A 27,342-nucleotide genomic window follows, 5' to 3' on the forward strand; every position below is an offset into this window, starting at 1 on the left:
ATATTATTTTCAGCCCAACTGAGTCTATTCATTTCCAAATACTCTCGTCCCCCCCCTCCCGCGATTGCAGGTTTTTATTTTTTTGGTTCCTCGCTCGCAGACCGTGGTCTGGATTCGATCTAATCCAATGCCTCGGTTTGGACTCTAGGGTTTCGTTTCGATCTTTGCTGCGCTCTCGGCGGTCGGGGTTTGTTGAATCCGCGGTTGGTCGGAAGTTTGGCGAGGCGGCTGCGCTAGGGTTTCTGAGCGCCGCAGATCTGAGTCTGTTTCGTTCTGTGGAGGAGGTTTCTCTATAGAATTCAGAATGTTTTGGCGTATGGCCGGGTTGTCCACTACGTCTCCCGTGAGTTGTTGGATCGGGTTTTGTTTTGTTTCGTTTCTTCCATTCAATGTGTAGCATATTTATACCATAAGAGGTGCATTCAATGACGTGGATTGTTTTGATTTTCTCTTTGGTTGTGATAAAATGTAGGATGAGACTTAGGAATTGGATTTATAAATTTAGTTTAGTCGTTGTTTTGGACCAATAACCAGTACTCGTTTTCTCTTCCATTATGTGGGACTTTGGCACATCATGGAAAATTAGACTAAAGAAATTATGTTATTTGTTCCTCTAACTTCCTAAGTTTCCTTATTTTTTTAATTAGGGATTCATCAGATTATTATAGTATTTATTACATCTAAGTTGAACTTACAGTCTGAATTTCACGGAATGAACTTTTTAAGCATACCTGTTTCCCCCTCGGAGTGACACTGCTAAGAAACAGTTTGATGGAAGGCTGCAAATCTATGTGTAAGCCCTCTATTATCAAAGTTGAGGACAATGTTGCTTGTCTGCGTGGTAGAAAAGCTGACCTTTGCTATAATTAAAAGGTTTAGAAATGAATGGGATATATAATTTGGAATCCCATGAAGCACTTATGTGGATACCATGCAAATCTACCGAAGCAGATACTGCAAATGTCAATTTGTCGTACATAGAAATTTGAAAGCTTGAAGGTTCTTAAGTCTAGCTTTCCAAAACATTGGATCCCATACATTGCACTTTTCATAAGCATGCAGTGATTGCACTCTTGGCCAAACTACAAATGGTGATGAATTTAGTTGAAAGTAAATGGCAAAGATACTTAAAGATACTTTTGATGTGGGTGGAGGTCATAAGGGGATACTTACTATGATTTTACTATGTATTCGATTTGTGAAGCGGAAGTGGATTTGATTAAAATTGTATGCCTTAGAACGTTTATGGAGTAGGTAGCACCCTTTCATGCAAATGATCGAACTCTATTGTCATGCTGGGTGTAAACTGAACTATCATGTTGAATCATTGATAGCATATAAGAGTTCCCCTGCATATTGATAAAATTGGGCATTTTCATCCTATCAAAATGAGAGAAACATATTGTTGGTACTATGTTATATATGATAGTCGTATGCTTATTGAGCCTCGTTTTATAGGTAGCTAATGAAATTGAGGAATTAGCATTTCAATATTTATCTTTAATTACTTCATTTTTGGGTAGCAACAGCTTCCATGGAATACAAAGTCTTGAAGCTCCTCTAAGTAACTTCTTGTATACATACATATGATGATATGAAAGTGGTTATAATGAAACTTGGAAGTGCAAGGTGAAAAAAAAGCTAAGTTACATGCTGGTGATGCTGTTAAGATGGATGATAGCAATGCAAGGAGAAATAGAGCAATGAATTCGAACCTTTAGAAAAAAGTGGTGGTGGATAGATGGGTGAATGCCATTCATATGTTTCTGTTATGTGGAGACAAGATGTGTAACTCATCATTCATAGGATTCACATCGTTCAAGTTTAAGGGACACAATATACAAGACATGAGATGTTTTTGGATAGGTATGAGGTGGACAAAGGATTCATTACTTCATATAAGGTGTTTTAGTTTGTTTAGATTGTATGAAGTGCATAGCTGTTAGCTGAAGGGCCAGCTGCTTTTATGGATTTTCTAACTCTCATTTTTGCTCCAATGATTAATACACAAGCACTTAGTGTGTTACATCACATCAAATTCTATATCAACCCATTGCATACTATTTCGGTAGGCAATTTTGTGGCATGAACTAGTTAACCTAGGATCCAATTAGTAGGGATGCCGTTTTCTATGCCTCTAGTGGGAGGCGTACCTAGGATTCAATTATTAGGGATACCATTTTCTATGCCTCTAGTGGGAGGGCTGAAAGATTTATAAATTGAACTTTGTTTGATGCGAGTTTTTGGTTGAGGAATCTTACCTGGCCTTCCTTCTATTATGTTCTTGTTGCTACTTTGAAGGTAAAACATATTCCTTTTGAATGTATTAGTCAATTAGGCTTCTTATTTTCTATCTTATTTGTTCTTGATATATGCTCATTGCAGGTGGAGACTATTTTGGACAAGGAAAATTTTACATTGGAGGAGCTTCTTGACGAAGATGAAATTATTCAAGAATGCAAAGCTCTTAATGGTCGCCTTATCAATTTGTAATGCTCTTTTCGTTTACTTGTTCCTTATTTCTTTTACTTTCAAGCTATTTTGTTTTTCAATGATTCATTGATATGTATGAGAACTTATTGATGCTTCATGACTTTGGGGGAAGGTCTTTTTTGCAGGATATTATGAGATGTGACATCATGTTTTGATATTTTAACTAGGGAGAAGTGGGTTAAGAGTTAGGGCGTAACATTTAGTGTTTCAACTTTAATTTACCTGTCAATGTGTAGCCTAGTGGTCAAAGGGAGGGTTTGGGATCGGTCATAGACCTAGACAACCTTGTTTCAATTCCACATTGGTAATTCCTCTGGATTACCTTATTGTGGTCTAAGGATGGGCTTGGGGGGTCCCGATGGCTTTTCTGTGGCTTTTTTTAAAACTTGTTGGGATGTTGTTAGTAGGATATTGTGAAGGTTTTTCATGAATTTTATTCATATGGGAAGTTTTAAAAAAGTCTGAATGCAACCTTTATTGCACTTATCTCCAAGAAGGTCGAGGCTTTGATTTTGCTTTTTGTTAGTCTTTTCTTCTTCTGTGAGACCCCTCTCCTCCTCCACATCCTCCAAACCTTGTAATTCGTCGAGGAGGGTCTTTTTTCGGCATTCTTCATTCCTAGAAATCTGCTCATTCCACTTCTTCAGGTCCTCCTTGAGAGCCCTTGAGCTTATATGGCAGCACATAACTAGGATTGCCCTGTCGGAGATATGTCTCAGATTAGGGAGTTAGTGGTAGAATCTAAGAGAATCACTATCGCAAGCGAGGGAGTAAACTTTCGGGTAACGGAAAGGGGTTGGAAAGAAAAATACGAGGTGGTGGTCTGCCGTAATACAATACTATGGTTGGTACGTGTGCTGGAGGAATGTTTGAGGGGAGGAAGAAAGGAGATGTATTCGGTGGTCCGAGAAGGTTATAGGAGTTTTATTGCTCAACGCTGTGCAAACCACCGTGGGAGTTATCTGTCGATGGCAGAGTATGGGCGTGAGGGAAGAACATCTCTACTCTGTTTTCCAGAAGGGTATGGTGGATGGGGATGGAAAAGCCTCAAGGAGATGGTTGAGGAGATGACACACAAAAAGGTGCCGGCGGTAAAAGGAGATGGGAATCAGTTGTACAGAAGAGCATGGAAACCCCATACTGTCACATACGCAGAGGCTCTCACGGCGGCAAAGCAAGTAAACGGCGTGCAGAAAACAGAGGCGGTCCAGCAAGGGGGTGTGTCTCGAGCCTCTAAAACAGTACAGAGGTCAGTTTTCGGCAGGCCTAAGGTGGGACAGGAGACGTGGGTGAGTAGTAGGAGACTGTTAGAGTTGCAGGGACAGGTGAGGAGAATGCAGAGGGAGCTGGAAGATTTACGTGCCTATGTCGGGATGAAAAAGGAAATAAAAGGGAAGGAATTGATGTTAGGAGAAGAGAGTCAGGGAGCGGGGACGTGGGGTTCTGATTTAAATGGAGATGGACATGGACATGGACCTGGGCCTGGGCCTGGGCCTGGCACGGCCCATGTGGCTGTTTTAGAGGAATCAGGGCCGTCGAAGTTTTTAAATGGATGTGGGCCTGGGCCTGGGCCTGGGCCATCCCAGCCCATCCCAATTTTAAGTCCTGCTGGCCCTGACCCGAGCTTTTCGAATCGGTTACCCCGACCCGCTGACCCGTCGATCTTCACTGAGACACCATCGCGTGTTCTGTGCACGCAGTCGAGTCAGATGTCGCCGGTGAGTCCACAGAAGTTGCCGACGGGAACAGGGGGACACTCCGGCAAGGTCACGGCGACTACAGATGTACCCAGCCCAACCCCGGTCCAACCCCATTCAACGCCGATGAGTGAAGGGAACTTTTTCTCTCTATGTAATGGCCAGAAAACGCCGATATCCTCTAGAATCAATGGGGAAGATGGTTTGGAGCCCATAATCCAACCAGGCAGTGATTCGGAATTTGAGGCAGAGGAAGGAGATGGGCCCGATGAGTGTAGGTATTCGGTGGAGGGTGATTTTGTGCTTCCTAATGAAGAAAAACAAGTGGGTTTGGATGATATTGATCTGGATGGAGTCAGTCACGAAATTCTGCTGAGTAGATTGGAGGAACCTACCCCTTTAAATTTCTGCCTCCCTTCCCAACCGATTGTAACAGATTGGGTTTATCATAAAGTGAAAGAAATTCAAAAAATAGTGGGGCTTGAGTGTGATGGGTATGAGGAGCAGTTTATGGCGTTGTTTACAGCCATCGAAGCAGGGCACAAACAAAAGGATAAAGGAAAATCAAAAAAGCATAGGGAACTCCAAAGATTGACTTGGTCGATGAACATGGAGGGTAGTGCTAGTAGGGGTAGGTTAAAAGGGAAGGGGCAGAATGTTTCTCCATGAAACCAAAAATTGTGTCATGGAACGTTCGTGGGCTTAATGAGGGGGATAAGCGCCTGCGGATTAGAAATATGATTAGGGAATGGAAAGCGGATATTGTGTGTTTGCAAGAAACTAAATTGAAAGGTATGGATAGAGAAATAGTGCGAAGTTTATGGAGTGGTGTACATGTAGATTGGGCTTATTTGGCCTCTAATGGAGCTTCAGGGGGAATTGTGGTTTTGTGGGACAGACGTGTGGTAGAAAGGGTGGAGGAATTTGTTGGTAATTATACGGTGGCATGCTCGTTTCTGAGTATAGCCGATAACTATCGTTGGGCTTTTGCAGGTGTTTATGGTGCCAACTCAGATTCTGAAAGAAACTTGCTATGGGATGAACTTGCCGGGATTCACAGTGTGTGGGATCTCCCCTGGTGCATAGGGGGGGATTTCAATGTCGTGAGATTCCCAAGTGAAGCATCGGGAAGCAGAAGATTACGACCAGCAATGGAGGCTTTCTCAGAGTGCATTTTTGATTTGAATTTGGTAGATCTGCCTATAGCTGGGGGTATCGCTACCTGGTCGAATAATCAGTCCTGGTCCCGACTGGATCGTTTTCTCATTTCACCGGAATGGGAAAGTCACTTTCCGGAGGTTTGGCAGAAGAGGCTAGCCCGTATTGGCTCGAACCATTGGCCAATTATGTTAGACTGTGGAGGTATTCGGAAGGGTCGTCGGCCGTTTAAATTTGAGAATATGTGGCTAAAATCAGAAGGTTTTGTGGATAGGGTTAAACAATGGTGGTCCTCCTATCAGTTTCAAGGAACCCCGAGTTACATTTTTGCGGCGAAATTGAAAGCTCTTAAAAAGGATCTCCAAACTTGGAACTTGGAATCGTTTGGCAATGTAGGGGAATCCAAAAAAGCAAAGCTGGCGGAACTTCAGGCGCTTGAGAGACTCCAAGAGGTACAACACCTCACACAGGCAGAAAAAGACAGAAAGGTTGAGCTGGGTGCAGAAATTGAAAGGTTAATCCTATTAGAGGAGGTGTCGTGGCGTCAAAAATCAAGAGCTGTATGGTTGAGGGAAGGGGATCGGTGCACGGGCTTTTTCCACAGAATAGCAAACTCACACAGGAGAAATAACAACATTGAAATGTTGAAGGTGGATGGAATGGAGTGCAGAGATGAACAGGAAATTCACAATCATGTTGCGGGTTATTATGAGAACTTGCTAAAGGAACAGGCGGGATGGCGGCCTCCTCTGAATGGGCTGGATTTTAATACCATTGGTTTGAGTGACGCATCACATTTAGAAAGGGATTTTGAAGAGAGAGAGATCTATGAAGTTGTGAGGAAAATGGCTAAGGACAAGGCACCAGGACCGGATGGTTTCTCTATGGGTTTCTTCCAAGACTGTTGGGGTGTTATTAAGGAAGATCTAATGAAAGTCTTCCAGGAGTTCTTTAGGGTGGGAAGATTTGAAAAAAGCCTTAACGCCACTTTCTTAGCTTTGATACCTAAGAAGGTGGGAGCGACGGAGATTAAGGATTTTAGGCCTATCAGTCTAGTGAGTGGGGTGTATAAGATAATATCCAAGGTACTTGCGAATAGACTAAGTGAGGTGATGGGTAAGATTGTTACTCAACCCCAAAATGCTTTTGTTAAAGGAAGACAGATCTTAGATGCAGTGTTAATTGCCAATGAATGCCTCGACAGTCGACTAAACGCCAGGAAAGCAGGAATCATGTGTAAACTTGACATGGAAAAGGCGTATGATCATGTTAACTGGGAGTTCCTTTTACACTTATTAAGGAGGTGTGGTTTTGGGGAGAGATGGAGGGCCTGGATTCGTTGGTGTATTTCTTCGGCAAAATTTTCGGTACTATTGAACGGAACCTCAGTGGGATTTTTCCAGAGTTCACGTGGTTTGAGACAAGGGGATCCATTGTCTCCTTTGCTGTTTGTCATGGTCATGGAGGCGCTAAGCAGGATGATATCGGCACTGGTTGTGAATGGTGTTATTGCAGGTTTCCCGATTGGTACCCCAAGCAGGGGCATCATTGATATTTCCCACTTATTATTTGCAGATGATACATTGATCATGTGTGAAGCTGAGCATAGGCAGGTTCAAGCGCTAAAGGCTGTACTGTTCTGTTTTGAGGCTGTCTCTGGGCTGAAGGTGAATCTGGATAAATCAGAATTGGTGCCAATTGGGTCGGTTCCAAACACCCGCCTATTGGCACGAACGCTGGGTTGTAAGGTTGCTTCTCTTCCTATGACCTATCTGGGACTGCCTTTGGGGAGTGGTTCAAGGGCTACTTCTATATGGGATATGGTGTTTGAGAAAATTGAGCGGCGACTGGCAGGGTGGAAAAGAATGTACTTGTCTAAAGGCGGTAGGATCACCTTGATAAAAAGCACACTTTCTAATCTACCCACATATTTCTTATCTCTTTTTCCAATTCCAGCAAGTGTAGCAGTCCGTATTGAGAAGCTTCAACGAGATTTCCTGTGGGGAGGATTGGGAGATGAGTTCAAGTTTCACTTGGTCAAGTGGAAACAGGTATGTAAGTCTATCCAGGGGGGAGGTTTGGGTGTTAGAAACCTAAGGGTGTTTAACCGGGCACTATTAGGCAAATGGTTATGGAGATATCCCAGAGAACCAGATGCGCTATGGAAAATGGTTATAGAAAAAAAGTATGGCGGCTTATGGGGAGAGTGGAGCACGAGAGAAGTAAGGGGGGCTTATGGAGTTGGTTTGTGGAAAAACATTAGAAGAGGATGGGAGGTTTTTAACCGTTTTGTTAAGTTTCAGGTGGGTACAGGATCCAGGATTAAATTCTAGAGCGATGTGTGGTGTGATTGTCGGGCCTTAAAAGATGCGTACCCATCTCTCTTCCAACTGGCGAGTGCAAAGAATATTTCAGTGGCGGATGCTATGGAGGCGATGGAGGGACGGATTGTTTGGAATATTCACTTCGGTAGGGCGCTACAGGATTGGGAGATGAGTAGCATTGCAGATTTTTACAGCTATATATACTCTATAAATCTAGACAGCCAGCAAGAGGATGTCATGTGGTGGAAGCCAACAAGAAAAGGTATTTTCTCGGTTAAATCTTTCTATAAGGTTCTTACCCCAGAGCCTACTTCTCTTTTCCCGTGGAGGAAGATATGGCGTCACAATGCACCTCCAAAAGCCTCTTTCTTCGTCTGGACAACAGTGTTGGGTAAGATTCTTACCACTGATAATCTAAGGAAAAGAAGGATTATCATTGCAGACTGGTGTTGTATGTGCAAAAGTGGAGGAGAGTCAGTCGATCACCTTTTGTTACATTGTGGGGTAGCAAGGACTTTATGGAACGAGGTGTTTGCTCGCTCGGCATTGACATGGGTGATGCCAAGAACGGTTGAGGCAGCATTGGCTAGCTGGCCAAGCATAAGAGGAAGGCGGCCGATTAAAGCTATGTGGAGAATGATTCCGATTTGCATTGTGTGGAGTTTGTGGCGGGAGCGCAATGAAAGGACGTTTGAAGACCAAGAAAGATCTATAGAGGAGCTTAAACTTTTATTTTTTAGAACTCTTTGTAGCTGGGCCATAGCTGTTGATTTTAATGGTATGGCCCTTCGGGACTTTCTAGCCTCTAATGCACCTACTTAGGTGGGGCATTAGAGTTGTAACACAGGCGTTTTTGCCATTCTTTTGATTAATATAATTTTTATTTATCAAAAAAAAATTCCTCTGGATTACCTTATAACAGTTTTGGCAGGGTCATGTATCCGGGGTTTACTCCCTAGGGGTGGGTCCAAAGGGCTCTGTTTTGGTGAGGCTTTGCGTTATAAAAAAGTTTCTCAACTATAATTTTCTTTTTTTTCCCCATCTGTTATAATTTTTTTTGAAAGGAGGTAAATAAAAAGCATTAATAAAAGTAGTGCTAAGTTAAATACATTTTGGTAGCAGTTTGCCATTCTAGCATGGATGATTGAACAAAAAGTATGGAATTAAGTATAACATAAGAAAGTGAATTTTATTAATGGTTCAAAAGTGTGTTGAAGATAAGATTTAACTTGTTTCAAAGTTAATTAAATAATATTTATTTATCCTTCCATACGCATGACTTATATGCATGATGTCTCATTTTGCACCACCATCAAGAGTGTATCTGGCTAAGTGTAACGACTGTTAAAATCATTATGAAGCCCGGTTCCACACTTAACTAGAAAACAATGTGGTAATTGGCACTTGATGCACCTGTATCACACTCATTCACTTATATCATTTTTCACCCACTGAGGTGGGTTTTAGCTTGGTGGTGCAATCTTTCTTGCTTAAATCCTTGACATCCTCTTCAAGGCGCATATTGGAGCTCATTGAAATCATCATAAAGTTTAGATCGCTTAATAAGCTCCTTATATGGATTTGGCACTCAATATACTTTTTCGTACTCATTCACCCCTATCATTCTTCATCCACCCAATGTGAGAGTTTTTTTTTTTTTTTTTGAGAAAAGTAAGAAGGTATATTAAAAAAGAATAGGCAAAATGCCACGTTCAGTACAAAGAATGTCCTACACTAAGTAGGGTCAAAAGAAATAAGAAACTCATGTAAATTTTGACCATTAAAACTAACAGCAATAGCCCAAGTACAGAGAGTTCTAAAAAAGAAGATTTTCAGCTCCTCAATTGATCTCTCTTTATCTTCGAATGTCCGTTCATTGCGCTCTTGCTACATGCACCACATAATACATATCGGGATCATCTTCCAAATTGCCTTAATCTGGTTGTTACCCCTCAGACCTGTCTAACTAGCAAGAACCGCCACAACTGTTTCCGACATAACCCAACCCAAGTCTAGTCTACAAAAAACCTCGTTTCATAACCCTCGAGCTACCTCACAATGTAATAAAAGATGGTCAACGGATTCTCCCCCCTTCCTGCACATACAACACCAATCTACGATGATCACCCTTCGTTTTCTCAAATTATCCGTTGTGAGAATCTTGCCCAGTGAAGCGGACCACACAAAGAAAGCCGCTTTGAGAGGTGCCTTGTGTTTCCAAAGCTTTTTCCAAGGAAACTGAGAGGGTTGCTCTTGTGTTATGGCCTTGTAGAAAGCACGGACTGAGAACAAGCCTTTACTCGATGGTACCCACCATAACAAATCCAGAAGTTAGTTACTTGGTTTAGTTGAATACAAGAGGCTGAAAAAGGCTTCAAATTTGTCCATTTCCCAATCTTGAGTAGCCCTGCTAAAACTGATATTCCACTGGATTTGCTCCCCCATAACCACCATGACTTCCGCCACTGATTTCTCTTTATCGCTTGCAACCAAGAATAATGTCGGAAATAAATCCTTCAACACACAATTACCACACCAGGTGTCATACCAGAATTTGATCCTGTTTCCCTCTCCTAAACGAAGCCTCGTATAGTGAGAGAAGACCTCCCATCCCTGTCTAATATGTTTCCACAATCCCACACCATGTGCCCCTCGTACTTCCTTAGAACACCAACCACCCCATAATTCCCCATACTTACTTTCAATCACCAACTTCCAGAGAGCTTCTGGTTCTCTATGGTATCTCCATAACCACTTTCCAAGTAGCGCCTGATTAAAGATTCTCAGCTTTCTAATACCCAACCCCCCATTCGAGATGGCTTACAAACCTGTTTCCACCTGACTAGATGAAACTTGAACTCCTCTCCTATTCCACCCCATAAGAAGTCCCGTTGTAGTTTCTCAATACGGAGTGCCACCCTTGCTGGAATAGGGAACAGGGATAGATAATATGTTGGAAGGTTAGATAGAGTACTCTTTATAAGCGTAATCCGACCCCCTTTTGATAATTACATTCTCTTCCAACCTGCTAAACGTTGCTCTACTCTCTCAATCACAGTATCCCATAGCGCGACTACTCTTGAGGTGGCCCCCAATGGAAGGCCTAGATACGTCATGGGAAGTGTAGCAGTCGTACACCCCAGAGTATTCGCCAAGTGTCTTAGACGCTGAACACTACCAATAGGCAACATCTCTGATTTGTCTAGATTCACTTTCAAGCCTGAAGCTACCTCAAAGCAAAGTAGGAGTGCCTTCAGTACTCTAACTTGGAGTTGATTCGCCTCACAGAAAATTAGGGTGTCATCTGCAAACAACAAATGAGAAATGTTAATACTACCCCCTCCTGGGGTTCCAATCAAGTAACCAGTCATATGCCCATTTGCAACTAGGACTGAGATCATTCTGCTCAAAACCTCCATTACAATGACATAAGTAATGGGGACAACGGATCTCCCTGTCTTAGGCCTCGTGTACTGTTGAAGAATCCAGTAGGGCTTCCGTTTATTAGGATTGAGAATTTCACCGTAGATATACACCATCGGATCCAAGAGCGCCATCTCTCTCCAAAATCACACTTCCCCAAAATGTCAATAAGAAAATCCCAGTTAACATGATCATACGCCTTCTCCATGTCTAGCTTACATATAATTCCTGGATGACCCGCTTTCAATCTACTGTCCAGGCATTTATTGGCGATGAGCACTGCATCTAGAATCTGTCTATCCTTTACAAAAGCATTTTGAGGCTTTGAAATAATCTTTCCTACGGTCTGACCAAGGCGATTTGCCAGTACCTTGGATAGAATCTTATAGACCCCATTGACTAGGCTAATGGGGCAAAACTCTTGTACATCCTCCGCTCCCGCCCTTTTTGGTATTAAGGCTATAAAAGTGGCGTTTAAGCTTTTCTCAAACTTTCCAAACGAATAAAACTCGTGGAACACCTCCATTAGGTCATCCCTTAGGATCTCACAACAAGTTTGGAAAAAGCCCATAGAGAACCCATCCCCGGAGCCTTGTCTTTAGCCATTTTCCTTACCACTTCTAGGACCTCTGCCTCTTCAAATGGCCTCTCTATACGGTTGGAGTCCAAAGGTCCAATGGACTCGAAAGTCAACCCCTCTAGCTTAGGCCTCCACCCCACCTGCTTAGAAAGAAGCTGTTCAAAAAAACTAACCACGTGATTGTTAATCACGTGCACATCCCTACACTCTGACTCATCAATCTTCAGCATCTCAATGTTGTTGGATCGCCTATGAGAATTAGCAACCCTGTGGAAAAACTTAGTGTTATGGTCACCTTCCTTCAGCCATAAAGCTCTAGACTTCTGCCTCCACGAGATCTCTTCTAGTAAGATGATCCTCTCGAGCTCTACGACCAATGCTAACTTTTGGGCTTGTTCTTCCGGATTCAAAGGCCTTGACTCTTGCAACCTTTCTAGCTCTTGTATCTCCCTTTGCTTTATTTTCTTGAGTTCCCCAATATTATCAAAGGACTGTTTGTTCCAAAGCTTTAAATCTTGCTTTAGAGCCTTTAGCTTTCTAGCAAAAACAAAACTAGGAGTACCCTAAATTTTGTATGAAGACCACCACTGTTCGACCCTATCCACAAAGCTTTCAGTTTGCAGCCACATGTTTTCAAACTTAAAATGTTGCCGCCTTCTTTGAATCCCCCCACAATCCAGCATGATGGGCCAATGGTCCGAGCACAAGCGAGGCAATCTCTTTTGCCACACCTCTGGATAGTGAATTTCCCATTATGGTGAGATTAGAAACCTATCTAATCTAGACCACGTTTGATTATTAGCCCATGTGTATATGACCCCCGCTAGTGGTAAGTCCAATAGGTTCAACTCAAAAATACATTCCGAGAAGTCTACCATTGCTGGACGTATTCGTCTGTTTCCAAAACACTCGCCTGAGAATCTTGTCACAACATTGAAGTCACTGCCAATGCACCAAGGAAGATCCCACCAGCTGTGTAACCTAGCTAGTTCATCCCATAAAAGTCTTCAGTCACTGTCTGCGTTAGGTCCGTAAACACCTGCAAAGGCCCACATAAACCCATCGATCACACTCCTAGAAGAACATGCCACTGAGAACAACCCCACGGCCTCCTCCAATTTCTCCACCACCCATTGGTCCCACATCACCAACACTCCTCCCGAGGCTCCCTTAGCTGCCAAAAATACCCAATCAACATGAAAACAGCTCCATATACTTCGTATTATTTTTGTATTGACTATTTTCAATTTCGTCTCCTGTAAGCAAACAATGTCCAACTTCCACCCACGCAGTAAGTTTCTTATTTGAAGCCGCTTACCGGCGTCATTTAGACCCCAGACATTCCACGAGAGAATTTTTGGTTTCATTTATTGGAATAAGCTAGCCTCTTCCCTTTTGACCTCTCCCTGCTTGAGCTACCTTCAGAATTCATGGACCATGTTAGCCTATTGAGTTCTCGCTGTTTCTTGGACCCCATGTTCCTTTGTTGTTGGTGACCCACTTCGACGGCAGTAAGTAATGCCATGAATTGCTTTTCATAACCTTCACACTTTAGTCCCACCATGTCCTTTATTTCATTCACTGTTTGGAACACCCAATCTGTAACGATGGATGAATCTGTGTACATACATTTAAGAGGAATTGGGTTCTGCACCCTAAATTCCTTCTGCCCCTCCAAGTTCACTTCTCCAATCACTAAACCCACTTCCCCTCCATGCTTATCAATCCCCTGTAAAAGCCTTTGAGAACTCTCTTCGTCAGATAGGAAGAGATCACTGGCCGAATCTTCTTCTTCTTCTCCTTCACTGTGTTCCACCACCACAAGGTCACAGTTCGCCCCTAAGGGTCTCACATTAGATATCTGCCTTAGTTTTCTGTGCAAGTATATCGATGTGGATGCCTCTTATAAATGCATTGCTAATCTAGATTAGCAAAATATGCTTAAATGAATTGTTGCAATACCCATGGTTCTTTTTTTTTTTTTTTGTATTGGATACATCATAATGGTTTGTCATTATTATGTGTGGAAAACGATTCAAATGTAAAATTCTTCACTGTATGATGCTGTACTTGAGTCGATAAATTTTTCACAATCCCCCCGTGGGAAAATAATCCTTTTTTATTACAAAAAAAAGAAAAAAAAAATCCTAGAACAGTAATTTTCATCTCCTTTGCCTTGGTTAAAGCTGTAAATGAAGGGTTGTTGAGTAAGGATTAGATTTCGATTTTCACAAATAAAATAGAGAAAATTGACTCTAATATTTTCACAGTAGTGTTAACGGTGATTTGATTAATTTTCTTTGGAAGTGAATTTCATTTCATTTTCTTTTGGCCTTTTTATATGCCCTTTTACCTTTTTTTTTTTTTGTAGTTTGCGAGAAAGAGTTCAGGTTGAACAGCTCATACGATATATTGTGGATGAAGCTTCTGAGGATGCTGAAAAGAGGCGAACTTTCAAGTAGGATGGTTTTGCCCCCCAGATGCTTCTGTAAACCTGGATGTATATTGTGATTGATATTCTTGAAATTATTGTGTTCACAGGTTTCCTTTTATTGCCTGTGAGATTTTTACTTGTGAAGTTGATATAATACTCAAAACACTAGTTGAGGATGAAGAGGTCAGGAACTTTATGTGCTCACATCCTGCTGTCTTTGAAACCTTACTTCTGTTACTAATTTCCTTTGTCTGTTGCTTGTTGGCAGTTGATGAATTTGTTATTCTCCTTTCTGGAAGCAGAACACCCCCATAGCACATTATTGGCTGGGTACTTCAGCAAGGTACTTCTTTGTTGAACTTTTAGGTTTATCTTCTGCATGGATAGGATGGTCCTTGTTTCATTATGTGCTTGTAGTTATATCTTTTATCTGAGCTCCTTTTCTCTTCACTTTCCTTTTTGTGTTAAAGAAATTATCAATGACATATTCTCTAGGGCCATATGTGCCCTAATTTCTTATTTCCAGGTTGTCATATGTCTGTTTTTGCGTAAAACAGTCCCTTTTATGCGATATATTCAAGTAAGTGAATTGTTTCTTCACAAAATATTCTCTCTGGTTACTTTTAATAATTATCGTGAGATGGCCATTACTTCTAATAAATTTATTCATTATTTGTACATGTTGGTAGAAATACTATGAAAACAAAAAACACATCTAAAGCCTGTGTTGATGTACAGGAAGGTGTTTCTTTCTGGTGCCTCTGTATTTTGTCTCTTCATTTTAATCAACTGTAGCCCCATTCCTCTGGTGCTCGTGTATTAGAGATTAAGGGGAAGTGGATTGATTCACCCTAGAGTCTCCCTTACCTCTTGTGTCAACCTACTGTGTTGAGAATAAATGAAAAACAGGCTTCTATGTTTTGCTGTAATAAAAAAAAAATTACCAACATATGCATCAGCCTAGAGAGAAATAGCAAACAAGACTTAATGAAGGACTGAAAAAAGCATTATGAGTTTAAGAAAATGATATTTAATTACTTCGTTTTTTTGGGGGGGGGTCAAACTTTTAAGTTTTAAGAAGTATTCTTGATTTATTTATTTATTTGAGGCTAAATTTTGAGTTTTAGCAAAATCTTGTTTACATATATTGTTTAGATTTTGGAAAAGAGAACTATGGGTATTGGGTCTTCAAGTTTTCTAGGACGAGTAATAATATCTTGCAACTGTATGCTAATGAGTAACTCTTGCTTCTCCATTCAGCTTTATTTTCGCAGACTAATGGGTAACTCTTATAAGCTGCTTCTCTATCATGAGTTGAATTGTTTAGTTCTTTGTTTTAATATGTAATTATGCCTTGTGCATATGTCCAGGCCCATCAGGATCTAGTAAGGAAGCTAGTTGACCTGATTGGAATTACATCTATCATGGAGGTTAGTTGGTGATCACCTTTATCTATTGGTTCTGGTCTTGAACACCCTGTGTTGTGTTTGTGCATATTCAAGTGCAACTGTATGCTATCTGCTGTCTACATGCATGTGTTCTTGTGGTCGCATCTTGTATTTTAGGGGTTTTGGATACTTCTGATGTTTATCATTTGTATCACCAGAATTAGTGTACACTGGTGCTTTATTTATTTTTTTAATTTTTTCCACATCTTCGTCTTATGTTAAACAACAGTGATTGTCACTTTAAACTTTTGACCCCACCTGCTGTTATAGTTTGAGTGTAATTTTGGTTGCAGAATGGTTTATGAGTCCTGTTTCCTTATTGAACAGGTTTTAATTCGTCTGATTGGTGCTGATGAACATATGTATACAAACTATGTCGAAGTAATGCAGTGGATAGAAGACACAGATGTGCTAGAGATGATTGTCGACAAGTTCAATGCTTCAGTAAGCAACATTAATTATGCTAAAAACCTGTCAATGCAAATGATTATGTCTCATTGCTCAGTTGGTCTCTTCTTTCCTAGTTTTTATTCTGTTGTATATTATACTGTTGCTTTATGCATGTCACTCTGTGTGCCTCTTTTTTGCTGTCACTGATTTCTGAAACTGATAATTTGGAATAAACATTTTGGAGGACATAATAGCCTTTTATCTTCTTCCAGAAGTTAAATAGCTGCCTGCAATTTCAGCCTTTCATTTCATATAGGATTGATTCCTGCATGCTATTCTCTGTATTTCATTTCTATGTACAAGATTTTGAATCACAAGACTTTTACTTTTCAATTTTCTAGTACACATGGACCTTGGTGAAATAGGATGTGTTATAAAAAAATGAAAATGAAATAGCATGTGTTCGCGGTTTGTGGATCATTGCTTGCCGGCTGAAAATACTGGAAGTAAACCCCATGTTCATGTTCAATTTGTGGACTGCCATCTAAAACCACTCCGGTCTGCTAGAAAGTCTATCAACCTTAAAGGCACTATCCAAGCTAACCCAACTCTGTCAAATAAGTCATTCTGTAACTTTTTGGCTACCTCGCAGTGTAGTTGCAAATGATTTGCAGTTTCCCAGTTCTTTTTACGCATATAGCACCAATTCACCAAAGTGATCCGATGTTTACTTAGCTTGTCTGAAGTGATATTTACCTAAGGAAACTAAAGAAAAGTAACTAAAAAAAAGCAAAATACTATATATAACCTAATGAACTCCCACATACATTTATTCTTGTTAAAAAAAATATTCAATATTTTTTAGGACCCATAGCTTTTGTTTTTAGTGGGTTCAAATCCCCATGGGTGCAAACCATCTCTTGGGGCCATCTGATTGGGGGAATTTCCCTTTGAATTGTCCGAGGTGCACTTGCAGGAAACTCCTTGGCGAGGGCCTGTGCACCCCCGGGATTAGTCGGGATGCTGTTCTCAGAAATCTTCAATGCAATGTATATTCCATATGGGGAACTTGAAAACTCAATAGGATTACAATATGTTTTGGTAGGATAAAAACATGTTTTAACAGTTTGATGGAAGTTTGGGTTACAAAAGTTTAGATGCATGTGCTTTTTCACATGCACACTAGAACACAGTAACGCTAGTTCCTTCCTTTAAATTTTGTTTGTTACTGCCTGCTGGTCAATTGTTGCCCAAACTTTAGCACGTTAAAGAACTGAAATCTGTTTCAAGTCTCTTTTCCAAGCTCGTTTCTGCTGTCTATCTCTGCCCACAGACATGCAGAATTGAGGCAGTATAAAAAAAAAATAAGTTACATGGAATCATGCCAGCCTATAACTGTACTGCTTTTCTTGATCAGAGGATCATCTGTTTGATGAGTTTGATTTAGTGGTAGAGGAACTGTGGATTGATTTTAGAGGAATGTTTATGGGACATGTTTACAGGACTCTCCTGAAGTTCATGTTAATGCAGCAGAAACGCTTTGTGCTATTACACGATTTGCTCCACCCGGGCTTGCTGCTAAAATTTCCAGCCCAAGGTAGCATGTATTTCATCTCATGTTGAGTAGAAAATGTGCGTATAGTTCTGCTATGGCTTTTCCACTGATTCTATGAAGTTTCTATGTTTTGGTCTTTCCAGTTTTATAGGAAGGCTATTCCGTCATGCCTTGGAAGACTCACGACCAAATTCTGTTCTTGTCAACTCCTTGTCTGTATGCATATCTTTGTTAGACCCTAAGAGGCTAACTTTGGGAATGTATCATACATACAACCGCCAAATAACTCAGGGTTCTAAAGTAACTGCTAATCCTGAGACAGTTGAAGGCATGCTGGAAAGCCTAAGTAAGGGTACCTTCTTTCATGTTGATGTTTGCTTGTTTTACTTTTTTTAACAGTTAATTCCCCTGATCATCTTTTCCCTTAATTCATTTTTGTGATCTAACTCATGCAAACATTGTGTGATTTCCATCAGCAATATTTACTTGGGCCTTCCCCTTTACCGTAATGTTTCCCAAAATTTCTGCTATTGTGATGTTTTCAATTTCGCTTCTGTAAGGATGGGGGGATTGAGGAAGATGTGACTCATGTCAGTTTTGATCTACCTGTTCAGTTATAAGGAGTTTTTTTATTTGATATGTTAGAACAAACCAATTCATCAAAAATAAATAAATGTTAGAACAAACCAGTTTTGGGCGGCAATTTTGCTGATTTTGGTTGAGGGTGACAAGTATGTGCACATAAGCATAGGTCAATGGACCTAGCATATAGTGGACTGGTAAACTTATTTAGGGATGCGTCTTGTCATCAACAGTTGTAAATTACTCAAAGTTCTATATCTATTCTTGAAAATGCTTTTTCCTTTTTCTAATTAGTAAATAAGATTTTATTGATGGTAGAAATAGGCAAAAGCCTAAGTACACTGGTCATATACAAGAGCAATGCCTAGGAGTGATGTTCATTCTTGAAAATGCGTAAGATGCATTGGTAGTTGGTTTGTAATTTTAATATTATTAGAGGTCAGCTTGCAAGAATCCATATTTGGATTAGAACCTGCAAGACGGAGAGGCTAACCATGGAGAGCACTGAAACTTCTGAGCTGATTAGCATGATTCTATTGGACTCAAGGGGATTAACTTGTAAAGAACCTGGTGAAGATTTGAATGGACTAATACTTATAAAAAAAAAAGGAAAAAAGATTTGAATGGACTACACATCTATTTTTTAACACTTTGTTCCTTTGCGCACTAGGTGTAGATCTCAATGGACTGAGCTTTCATGATTTTCGGATGTTTTCTGTTGTATACGACCTGTATACTCGGGTTACACCTATTCCTTATCATCAATAAAAAAAATTAGTAAGGGAATCATGTGTTAGGATCAATATGGGGATACTGGGGAATAGAATTGCCTATTTAAATAGTTTTGTGCATGCATTCTATAGGGAGAACAAACAAATATTGATCAGATTTATCTTGCAGGTGATTTACTCAAGCTTTTGGATGTTTCATCTGCGGGGAATGTCCTGTTAACTACTTATGGCAAGTTACAACCACCTCTTGGAAAACATCGTTTAAAGGTATTGTTTATTCGAGGTTTTGAGATCCTATTTGGTGTAGTACTGGCAGTGAATGTTCATCATCATTCTTCTATCTATAATCATAGACTACTGATTTTTTATCATTTTAATTTGTTGGTATGTTTTTACATATTAGCCAAACCCATTGCTTATTGATTATATTCGCAGATGACCATATTTGCAAGTTTATACTGATTCTTATCACTCATTGAATTTTTTAGATTGTGGAGTTCATCTCAGTTTTAGTGACCGCTGGAAGTGAAGCTGCAGAGAAGGAATTAATTCGCCTCGGAGCTGTACAAAGAATTTTAGACTTGTTCTTTGAGTAGGTTAAAAGAAAAGTCTGTTCTTTATGAAGAGTGATGGGATTTAAACCTTACTCCTCTGTTTTCTTGTGAAGGTACCCATACAATAATTTCCTGCATCATCACATAGAGAACATACTAGTGTCATGTTTGGAGAGCAAGAATGCTCCTTTTATTGATCATCTTCTTCATGAGTGCAATCTTGTTGGGAGAATTCTTGAAGCTGAAAATAATGATAAATTGGCAACCGATTTAAACAAGGTAGTGGTCTATTCCTCTATAAATGATTAATATCTCCATGCCAAGACAAGCCTCAGTTTTCTTTTTCTGTTTTTGGAATACAAAGATTGTTGTGCAAATGTCGAAGTGGCATCTGATGTTATGCTTTTCGATTCTTTTCTGCAGCCAACTGTCCCTGCTGAGGATAGATTGCCTCCAAGGATAGGGAATATTGGACACTTAACTCGTATATCCAACAAGCTTGTTCAATTGGGGAATAGCAACAGCGAGATTCAGACATTTTTGCAGGTGTATTACCAAGTCTTGAATCGTTGGTCTGCCTTTATTGACGTATTTATATTGGGCTCCATATTATTTTCAGTCATTACGATGGATCTTTGCCCTGTAAAAGTTATTAGTTCACAATTTTGGTTCTGAATATATCTGAATAACATCTATGATTGAGATATAGATGAGTATTTATCAAAAGATTATAACAGTAGATATCTTTTATTCTGTTGCTTTCATACCAGGTATCCACTTTTATTGTAGTTAGTCATTTGATTGTGGGGTTGTAATCAATGCAATTGTCAGCCAAAACTAAATGGAACTGATAGTTCAAAAGTTAAATGCCATTTTCCCTTCATAATGTTCATCTTCAAAACTCATTTTTGAGTGGTTTTTCATTCGACAGGAAAATAGTGAATGGAGTGATTGGCATACAAATGTTCTATCAAAGCGGAATGCAGTTGAAAATGTCTATCAGTGGGCCTGTGGGTATGTTTCTTCATGTCAAATGTTGCTAGTCATCTCACATTTTAGGATAAAAGTATTCTGATTCAGCCTCAAGTAAAATGAAACTAAAGTTTATTCTTGTAGTTATTTTAGTTATATGAATAATTCATTATCAATAATAATAATAATAATGGTGATGATGATAATATCTCTATGAATGGTCCAAACGAGCAAGATCTAGGTCCTATGAAACCGATCTTGCATTTGAACCCTCTGATGGGTGGGGGTTGTTTATGACCTTCATCCTCTATTGTTGGAATCACAATTAGACGGCCATCATGTTGAAACATCTTACTGTATCTATGGGCAATGAGTTTTGCTCAAATTGAACTTCTCCAGTAACAAGGGGAGGGCGGGTTTGTAGGGGTAAGATCCACCCAATCATATCCATCATAAAACTGAGAACAATGGATTGGTCTATTCCTTATTCTCTATCCCTTGAGACGTTGGATATAAAATTGAGAAGATAAACATAATCATATTTAATATAAAAACGTGGCTATGGAGATACCACAATGAAAGGGGGACTTTGGGGGGAATCGTCATTGAATTGAAGCATGGTGAACCATGGGGAGGATGGTGTTCCAATGAGGTGAGCGGACCTTATGGTATGGGGCCATGGAAGCATATAAGAGGTTGGGACGCATTCAAGATATACTCTTGCTTTATCGTGGGTGATGGATCCAAAATTAGATTTTGGCACAATCTAGGATGTGGTGATAGGGCACTCAAGGAAACTTATCCACAAGTTTATGGTATAGCAAGTATGAAAGAAGCCTCGATTGGGGACCTCTTCATACTCTCTAATGGTATTCCCCAATGGAACGTTACATTCCTTAGAGATGCACAAGATTGAAAAATTGATGTATTTTTGTTGTTCCATGACCTAGTGTGCTCCACCCGTTTGTTAGGGGGAGTCAAAGACAGGATCTTTGGGTGCCCCTCTAAGAAAGGGAAGTTCACAGTTAGCTCTTTCTACCAAGCCATGACTAAGCACAATACAAATCCATTTCCATCGAAGAGTCTTTGGAAGACAAATGCAACCCTTAAGGCAACATTTTTTTATGGACTGATTCCTTGGGGAAGATCCTCACTCTAGACAACTTAAGGAAACGTCGAATCATAGGGATGGATTGGTGTTGTATGTGCAAAAAGAGTGCAGAGTCGGTTGACCATCGACTATTTCATTGTGAGATTGCTTGGACTTTGTGGAATGAAGTCTTTGCTCGGATGGGATTAGCTTGCGTGATGTCGAGACGGGTAATTGACCTCCTCGCTTCTTGGAGAGACATTCAGGGTAACTCTCACATCACATCAATTTGGAAGATGGTTCTAATATGTTAATGGTTGTGTATTTGGAGGGAGAGGAACAAATGAAGTTTTGAAGGTCAAGTGTGGTCAATGGATGAGCTTAAAACCTTGTTTTTCAATACTATACTCCATTGGTTGTTTGTAATTGATTTTCATGGCATGACTTTTCATGATTTCCTTGTATCTGTAAACTAGCATGCTCAGGTGTTTTGTATATGTTTTGTATACTTTGGCTATTGCCTATTCTTTTGATCAATAAAATCTTGTTTACCGATAAAAAAATAAAAACGCGACTTTTTTATTGTTTCATTTTCTGCCTCATATTTTCATTTTTATTACAATTTAATCATTTATAACAGGCGGCCAACAGCACTGCAAGATCGGACTAGGGATAGCGATGATGATGATTACCAGGACAGGGATTATGACGTTGCAGCCCTGGCTAATAATTTAAGCCAGGCTTTTCGATATGGAATTTACAGCAATGATGATGTTGATGAGGTGCCTTTTAAAACTTTTAACATAGAACTTATTTAGTGCTTTTTAATATTTTTAGATAAGAAACAAATGCCAAGTGGAAATATGAATGGGTGAAACACAAAAGTACAGGATTTATGAGGCTTAAATTAAATAAGATGAGCACCATCAAGACTTAACTTATCGGCTTTTGGGGTGCTAGCCTAGGATCCGAGGAAAAAAGATTGAACAAGGGTTGAAAAACTGCAAAATCATGTCCACTATGCTTGCGTAGTATGAAAATAGAAGGCACATGGTGCACATGATTTTGCACGTGGTGCACTAGTAAAACTCATCCCTTGCTGTACTTTTGTAAATTCTAGGCAAAGTCATCCCTTGCTGTAAATGCCATGATTTTGTACAGCAATTCGATTATGTACTTTTATCATAATGCCTTTCACCATTCTAGGAAAATGATGTGTGCCTTAAGTTTGCCTAAGATGGTGAAGGCATTATGATGTGTAAAAACAATGATGTGAAGCCCCTATTTTTGCTTTATGTTTACTTACTAAAAAAAAATTGCTTTTATTACCTATCAAAAAAAAAAAAAAAAAAAAAGCTTTATGTTGCGATGTGTCCCTGATCCCATGTTAGTTATTGGTATGGAGTGTCATTAAGTCCTACCATATTCAACCAAATAGGCTTACTAATTGGATAAAAAAGCATCGCATCATTCTTTTTAACATATATTCAACAATTAAGTACTGGAACTTTTGATAATGCAGTTTTATTTACCTTCATCTCTTACATAATCCTATAAGGCCTGTGGCCCACACTGCATGTGACTTCACAGTTTACTGATCTTTATTTAGTCTTTCTAAATCAGTCCTATCATCCCATGTTAGTTATTGGTATGGAGTGTCATTAAGTCCAACTATATTCAACCAAATAGGCATACTTATTGGATAAACTAGCATCACATCCTTGTTTTTAACATATATTCTGTGACTTTTGATAATGCAGTTTTATTTACCTTCATCTCTTACATAATCCTATACGGCCCGTGGCCCACACTACGTGTGACTTCACAGTTTACTGATCTTTATTTAATCTTTCTAAATCAGTCCTATCATTATTCCTTTTACCCTACATCAATTTCCAATTACTATTCATATGTTAGATAGTTGTTTATTATGTAACTCCTTGTTCATACTTTTCAGGCTCATGGTTCACTTGAACGGGATGATGAGGTATGGGATACATTACGGACTTCTTGGTGTATGATCTTCTGAATAGCCTATTGATATTAATAAGTTTTTACCTATCAAGGAAAAAGAAAAGAATTAACTGGGGTTACTCTTCCATTCGAGTTAGGAAAATTGGGTCTGATGGTTATTTCATGGTTTTTCACTGGCCTAGTTTAATTTGGAAATGATCTTAGGTCTATGAAAGGGATCATATTTTGGTTGCCTGATCATCTATGAAAGGGGTCGTATTTTGGTTGCTTATGAGTATCTATGAAGGGATCATTTTTTGGTCACTTATGAATATCTCCTGTTACTTGAGTTTTCAGCCAGTAAGTTTGATGCATTAATCAGGAAAGTACATTAAGGAAAGCACTTTGGCCTGAAGTCGATGTAGGAAGATTGATCTTTTAGCATATGTGAATATTAAACCCTTCCAAAAAGGTCCATATGTGAATATTTTCTTCCCTCTTAAGGATTGAGTAGGACATGACTATTTAAGAGTTATTTACTAAACCTTTCCCCCAAGGGTCTACCTACATTTATTATTGCATTTTTAAATTAAAATAAGCAATTCAGAATGTTCTTTTTATTTAACATGGAAATGTGTACCTGGGCTATGCCCATCCTTATTTCAATAAAATAACTTATTACCTATAAAAGAAAATTTAACATGGAAATTATGCAATGTAATCTTATCTGAATTGGACTTTTGGGTGGAATTACATGATGTTGGCATGCATGTCTGTTGTGTAATTTATTTTATTTTATTTTTATCTTTTTTTGAGTAAAAATATTATATATATATCAATAGGAGTAACCAAGTACACTAGAAGTATACAGGTAAACACCTAGTCCATACTAGAGAGCTCCTAATGACCCAAAAAGCCCGTGAAAATTAGAAATCTATCCGAAATACATCAAGCCTGAATTGGAATAGAACACACATCCCCATCCCCAACCCCTTGTTTCCCTTAAGACTAATACTCCTCCCGAAACTCCCTCTACTAAGACGCCTTCATAAATCCCTCCTTTTAGGCTTCCCTTGACTTGAGCTACCTCCCTTAGCATCGTAGTTGATTGCCCTGGATGTAAAAATTAATTTCAGTCATTTACCTTTATTTTAACGATGCGCCATCCAATAATCATTTCAAGTTGTGGGCCTTGAACTTAGTTGGGTTAATGAAATATGTTAACAATTGAGCTAGTTTGCTGTTCAATATGGATTATGTTTCGTAATTCATCCATGTGAGTTGTTATTCTGATTCATCAATGTAAAACATTGCTCGCCTTTTTTTTTTCCCTGAAGGACCTGTTATAAGGATTGATTTCTGAGATGGGGAAAAAGAACAAGAGATCAGTGCATATCTTGCATTATAATCGCTCTTACACATGCATATCATATGTATCATAGATAGCAACTTTTGTCCCTTTTTCCCCTGATAGCGGCTGTTTTAGTGGGAAATAGATGAATAATGGATATGTTTCTTACCTGGATACTTGGCAGGATGTTTATTTTGATGATGAATCTGCGGAAGTTGTTTTATCTTCTCTTCGTCTGGGAGATGACCAAGAAAGGTAGGCACAAGGTCTTCTTTGACTTTTTATTGTCTGTTAGTTCTGAATTAGAAATATACTGTTGCCCATGGGGAGGGTGTTGTCTGTCTTTTTAAGCTGTTTTTGTTGGATTTTTTTGGCGTTATTTATATGGGGTGGGGGGTTGGAATAGCTTATTGTTCTTTCATGTTGGCCAGTGTAGTTAAAAGCTTAAGAGGCACTTATTTGTAAAGACCTCATGGAGCCTATAGGTGTATGGCGCAGCTGCGCAAGTGTGCATCTGTTTGAATTAAAATGAACATTTTGTTACGTATAAGGTGTAATAACTTCTAAGAGAGTTTATTACATACTTCCCTGCAGGAATAATTTTTTATTTTTTAGTGGTCATAATGCCTCATAATTTAAATTCTGAAGTTCCAAACAATGAGAAGTACAATATTTTATATAAAACAACCACTTAATGATAAGACTATAGCATTTCTGATTATAGTTGAAAGCAATTTTTATCAAGGCAACGATTTATTGTGTTACTTGTTAATCCTTTAATATAGCATATTTAAAACCCCAACCCCACAAAAAAGATCGGCTTCATATGGGCTGTTACATGATGTGGAGGATAAAGGGATTGTGTGCATGCATGTTCAACATTGATGTAGGCTGTATCCAACCTTTTATAGGCTTTAGGTTCACCAATCCAAGTCTTTACACCAGGAATCGGTTGACCTTTTGGAAAACCAATGTGTACCTGCTGACTAGAATGGCAGGGATGCTGCTTGTACTACATTTGCTAGGGTGCTAGTTTTTTTAAATTTGTGGAAGATTATATGCCTGAGTAGCTTCTTGCGATTTTGGCTTACATGCTTATTGAAGAATGTGGTAGTTTTTAATGATCACAAGTCTCGTACTGATTCTTCTTTGGCGTGGTGGCCCTATGATACAGAGGATAGGTTTCTAAATGATTTGTTGGCATGGAATGGCATTCCTATTTTGCTTTTATTTTTTCGGTATTTTGATTAGAAAAAGAAGTGATTTTGCTGAGCTTTCATTCTACTGATTCTGATCTATATACTATGGTGTCATAGTTCTGTTTCTGTGTTCACATGCAATCCCAGTTGTTTGACTTGGTTATTTTTGCATGTCTTGGTGTGTGCAGTGGCTCACTATTTACAAATTCCAACTGGTTTCCTTTTGAGGATGAAATAATTGCCAATGAACGGTCAATTGGTTCACTTGCTTCTCCATCGCCTAATACTGAGGAGGCTGGTGTTATTAGCGGCAGCAGTGATGATAACGTAATTATTGGTGAAGATGATGACCTGGTTGACACTGCAACATCTTCTCCGGAAACAGGAACAAAATCAGAAGACAGTACACATCTTGTGTCTGAGAACTTAGGAGAAATGGGAGATGGTGAAACTGATAAGCCACCCGAATGGGTTGAGTGGAGGGAGACTTCAGACTCTGGTGATCCATCTGATGATGTTCTACGCAATGGTGAGATTCCAGTTGGATCAAAACCTAGCGAGACAGATGTAGCTGAACCTTCATCATCTACCAATGGATTGGAGAAGAATGAAGAAACTGCTACTGCACAATTGCTGGCGTCAACTGATGAGAACCCCGGTTCTGATCCTTCAAAACAGTCAAATTTGGGTAATGAGAATCCAAATTTAAGTCCAACTGCTTCTGATGATGTGTTGATGGTGGAAAGGACCGAAGGTGCTCCTGAGGCAGAAGATGACAAAAAAGATGTTAATCAAACAGGGAACTAATGTAAATTTTCAAGAATCTGTTTGATTGGGCTAACTTATGCGTTGCAACATTGATCAGGTGGGAAGAAAAATTCTGCAGGTTGGGTAGGCGGCTGTAACTTTAGAGCCTTGTGTACATCATGAATGTGGGGGGCAGTGTTAAATAGGGGCTGATGATTCTTTACCCCCCACCCATGAAAGTCGGTTCTCCGTCTCTCTCTTTCCCTCTCAATATTGGTAGAAATGAAAAGGGCAAGTTCTGATTTTCAAACTCTTAGCAATTCAACTTTTTGCTAGGTGAAACAAGGCTGTTACGTGTTGCATGGATTTTTAGCACAAGAAATCTGTGTATATTGTACCATTGCCCTTCCTCCCAGAATATCAAGCTATATTGACTGTTATTGGAAATTTCACATGAATGCCTTTTGTTTTCTTACAAACATACATACACGCTCCGTAATAATATTCTCTGGATTTTCAGTCGCAGTCAAGGTTTTCTTCAGCTTGTTATTTCTCCTTTATGTTATAATATAATGGTATCTTGGGTATGATTCCAAACGAAAAGGAGCGAACAGCCAGACTATCCATCATGAGATGAGAGTCCTGGTAATACCTTCTTATT

General features: G+C 39.5%; 1 protein-coding gene across 1 annotated transcript; it reads left to right on the forward strand.

Moving 5' to 3' along the window:
- LOC122277699 (serine/threonine-protein phosphatase 6 regulatory subunit 3-like) lies at nucleotides 1-27,206 on the forward strand. The gene is made up of 19 exons (XM_043087790.1): nucleotides 1-343; nucleotides 2,386-2,489; nucleotides 14,047-14,133; nucleotides 14,217-14,292; nucleotides 14,378-14,452; nucleotides 14,636-14,689; nucleotides 15,480-15,539; nucleotides 15,885-16,001; nucleotides 17,450-17,544; nucleotides 17,646-17,848; nucleotides 18,985-19,082; nucleotides 19,304-19,407; nucleotides 19,483-19,648; nucleotides 19,793-19,915; nucleotides 20,301-20,383; nucleotides 22,072-22,213; nucleotides 23,389-23,418; nucleotides 24,920-24,990; nucleotides 26,123-27,206. The coding sequence occupies exons 1-19, from the start codon at nucleotides 305-307 to the stop codon at nucleotides 26,739-26,741; spliced, it is 2,346 nt and encodes a 781-aa protein (XP_042943724.1). The 5' UTR covers nucleotides 1-304; the 3' UTR covers nucleotides 26,742-27,206.
- The last annotated feature ends 136 nt before the right edge of the window (nucleotides 27,207-27,342 follow it).

This window comes from Carya illinoinensis, chromosome 9 (assembly GCF_018687715.1).
Source record: "Carya illinoinensis cultivar Pawnee chromosome 9, C.illinoinensisPawnee_v1, whole genome shotgun sequence".
Taxonomy (NCBI): Eukaryota; Viridiplantae; Streptophyta; class Magnoliopsida; order Fagales; family Juglandaceae; genus Carya; species Carya illinoinensis.

Bases quoted from the DNA above. Each gene is read 5' to 3' on its own strand.
- LOC122277699 (XM_043087790.1), top strand. From the start codon at position 305: ATGTTTTGGCGTATGGCCGGGTTGTCCACTACGTCTCCC. The intron at 17,849-18,984 runs GTAAGGGTACCT...TTTATCTTGCAG, and splicing joins AGGCATGCTGGAAAGCCTAA to GTGATTTACTCAAGCTTTTG. The intron at 19,408-19,482 runs GTAGGTTAAAAG...TTTCTTGTGAAG, and splicing joins ATTTTAGACTTGTTCTTTGA to GTACCCATACAATAATTTCC.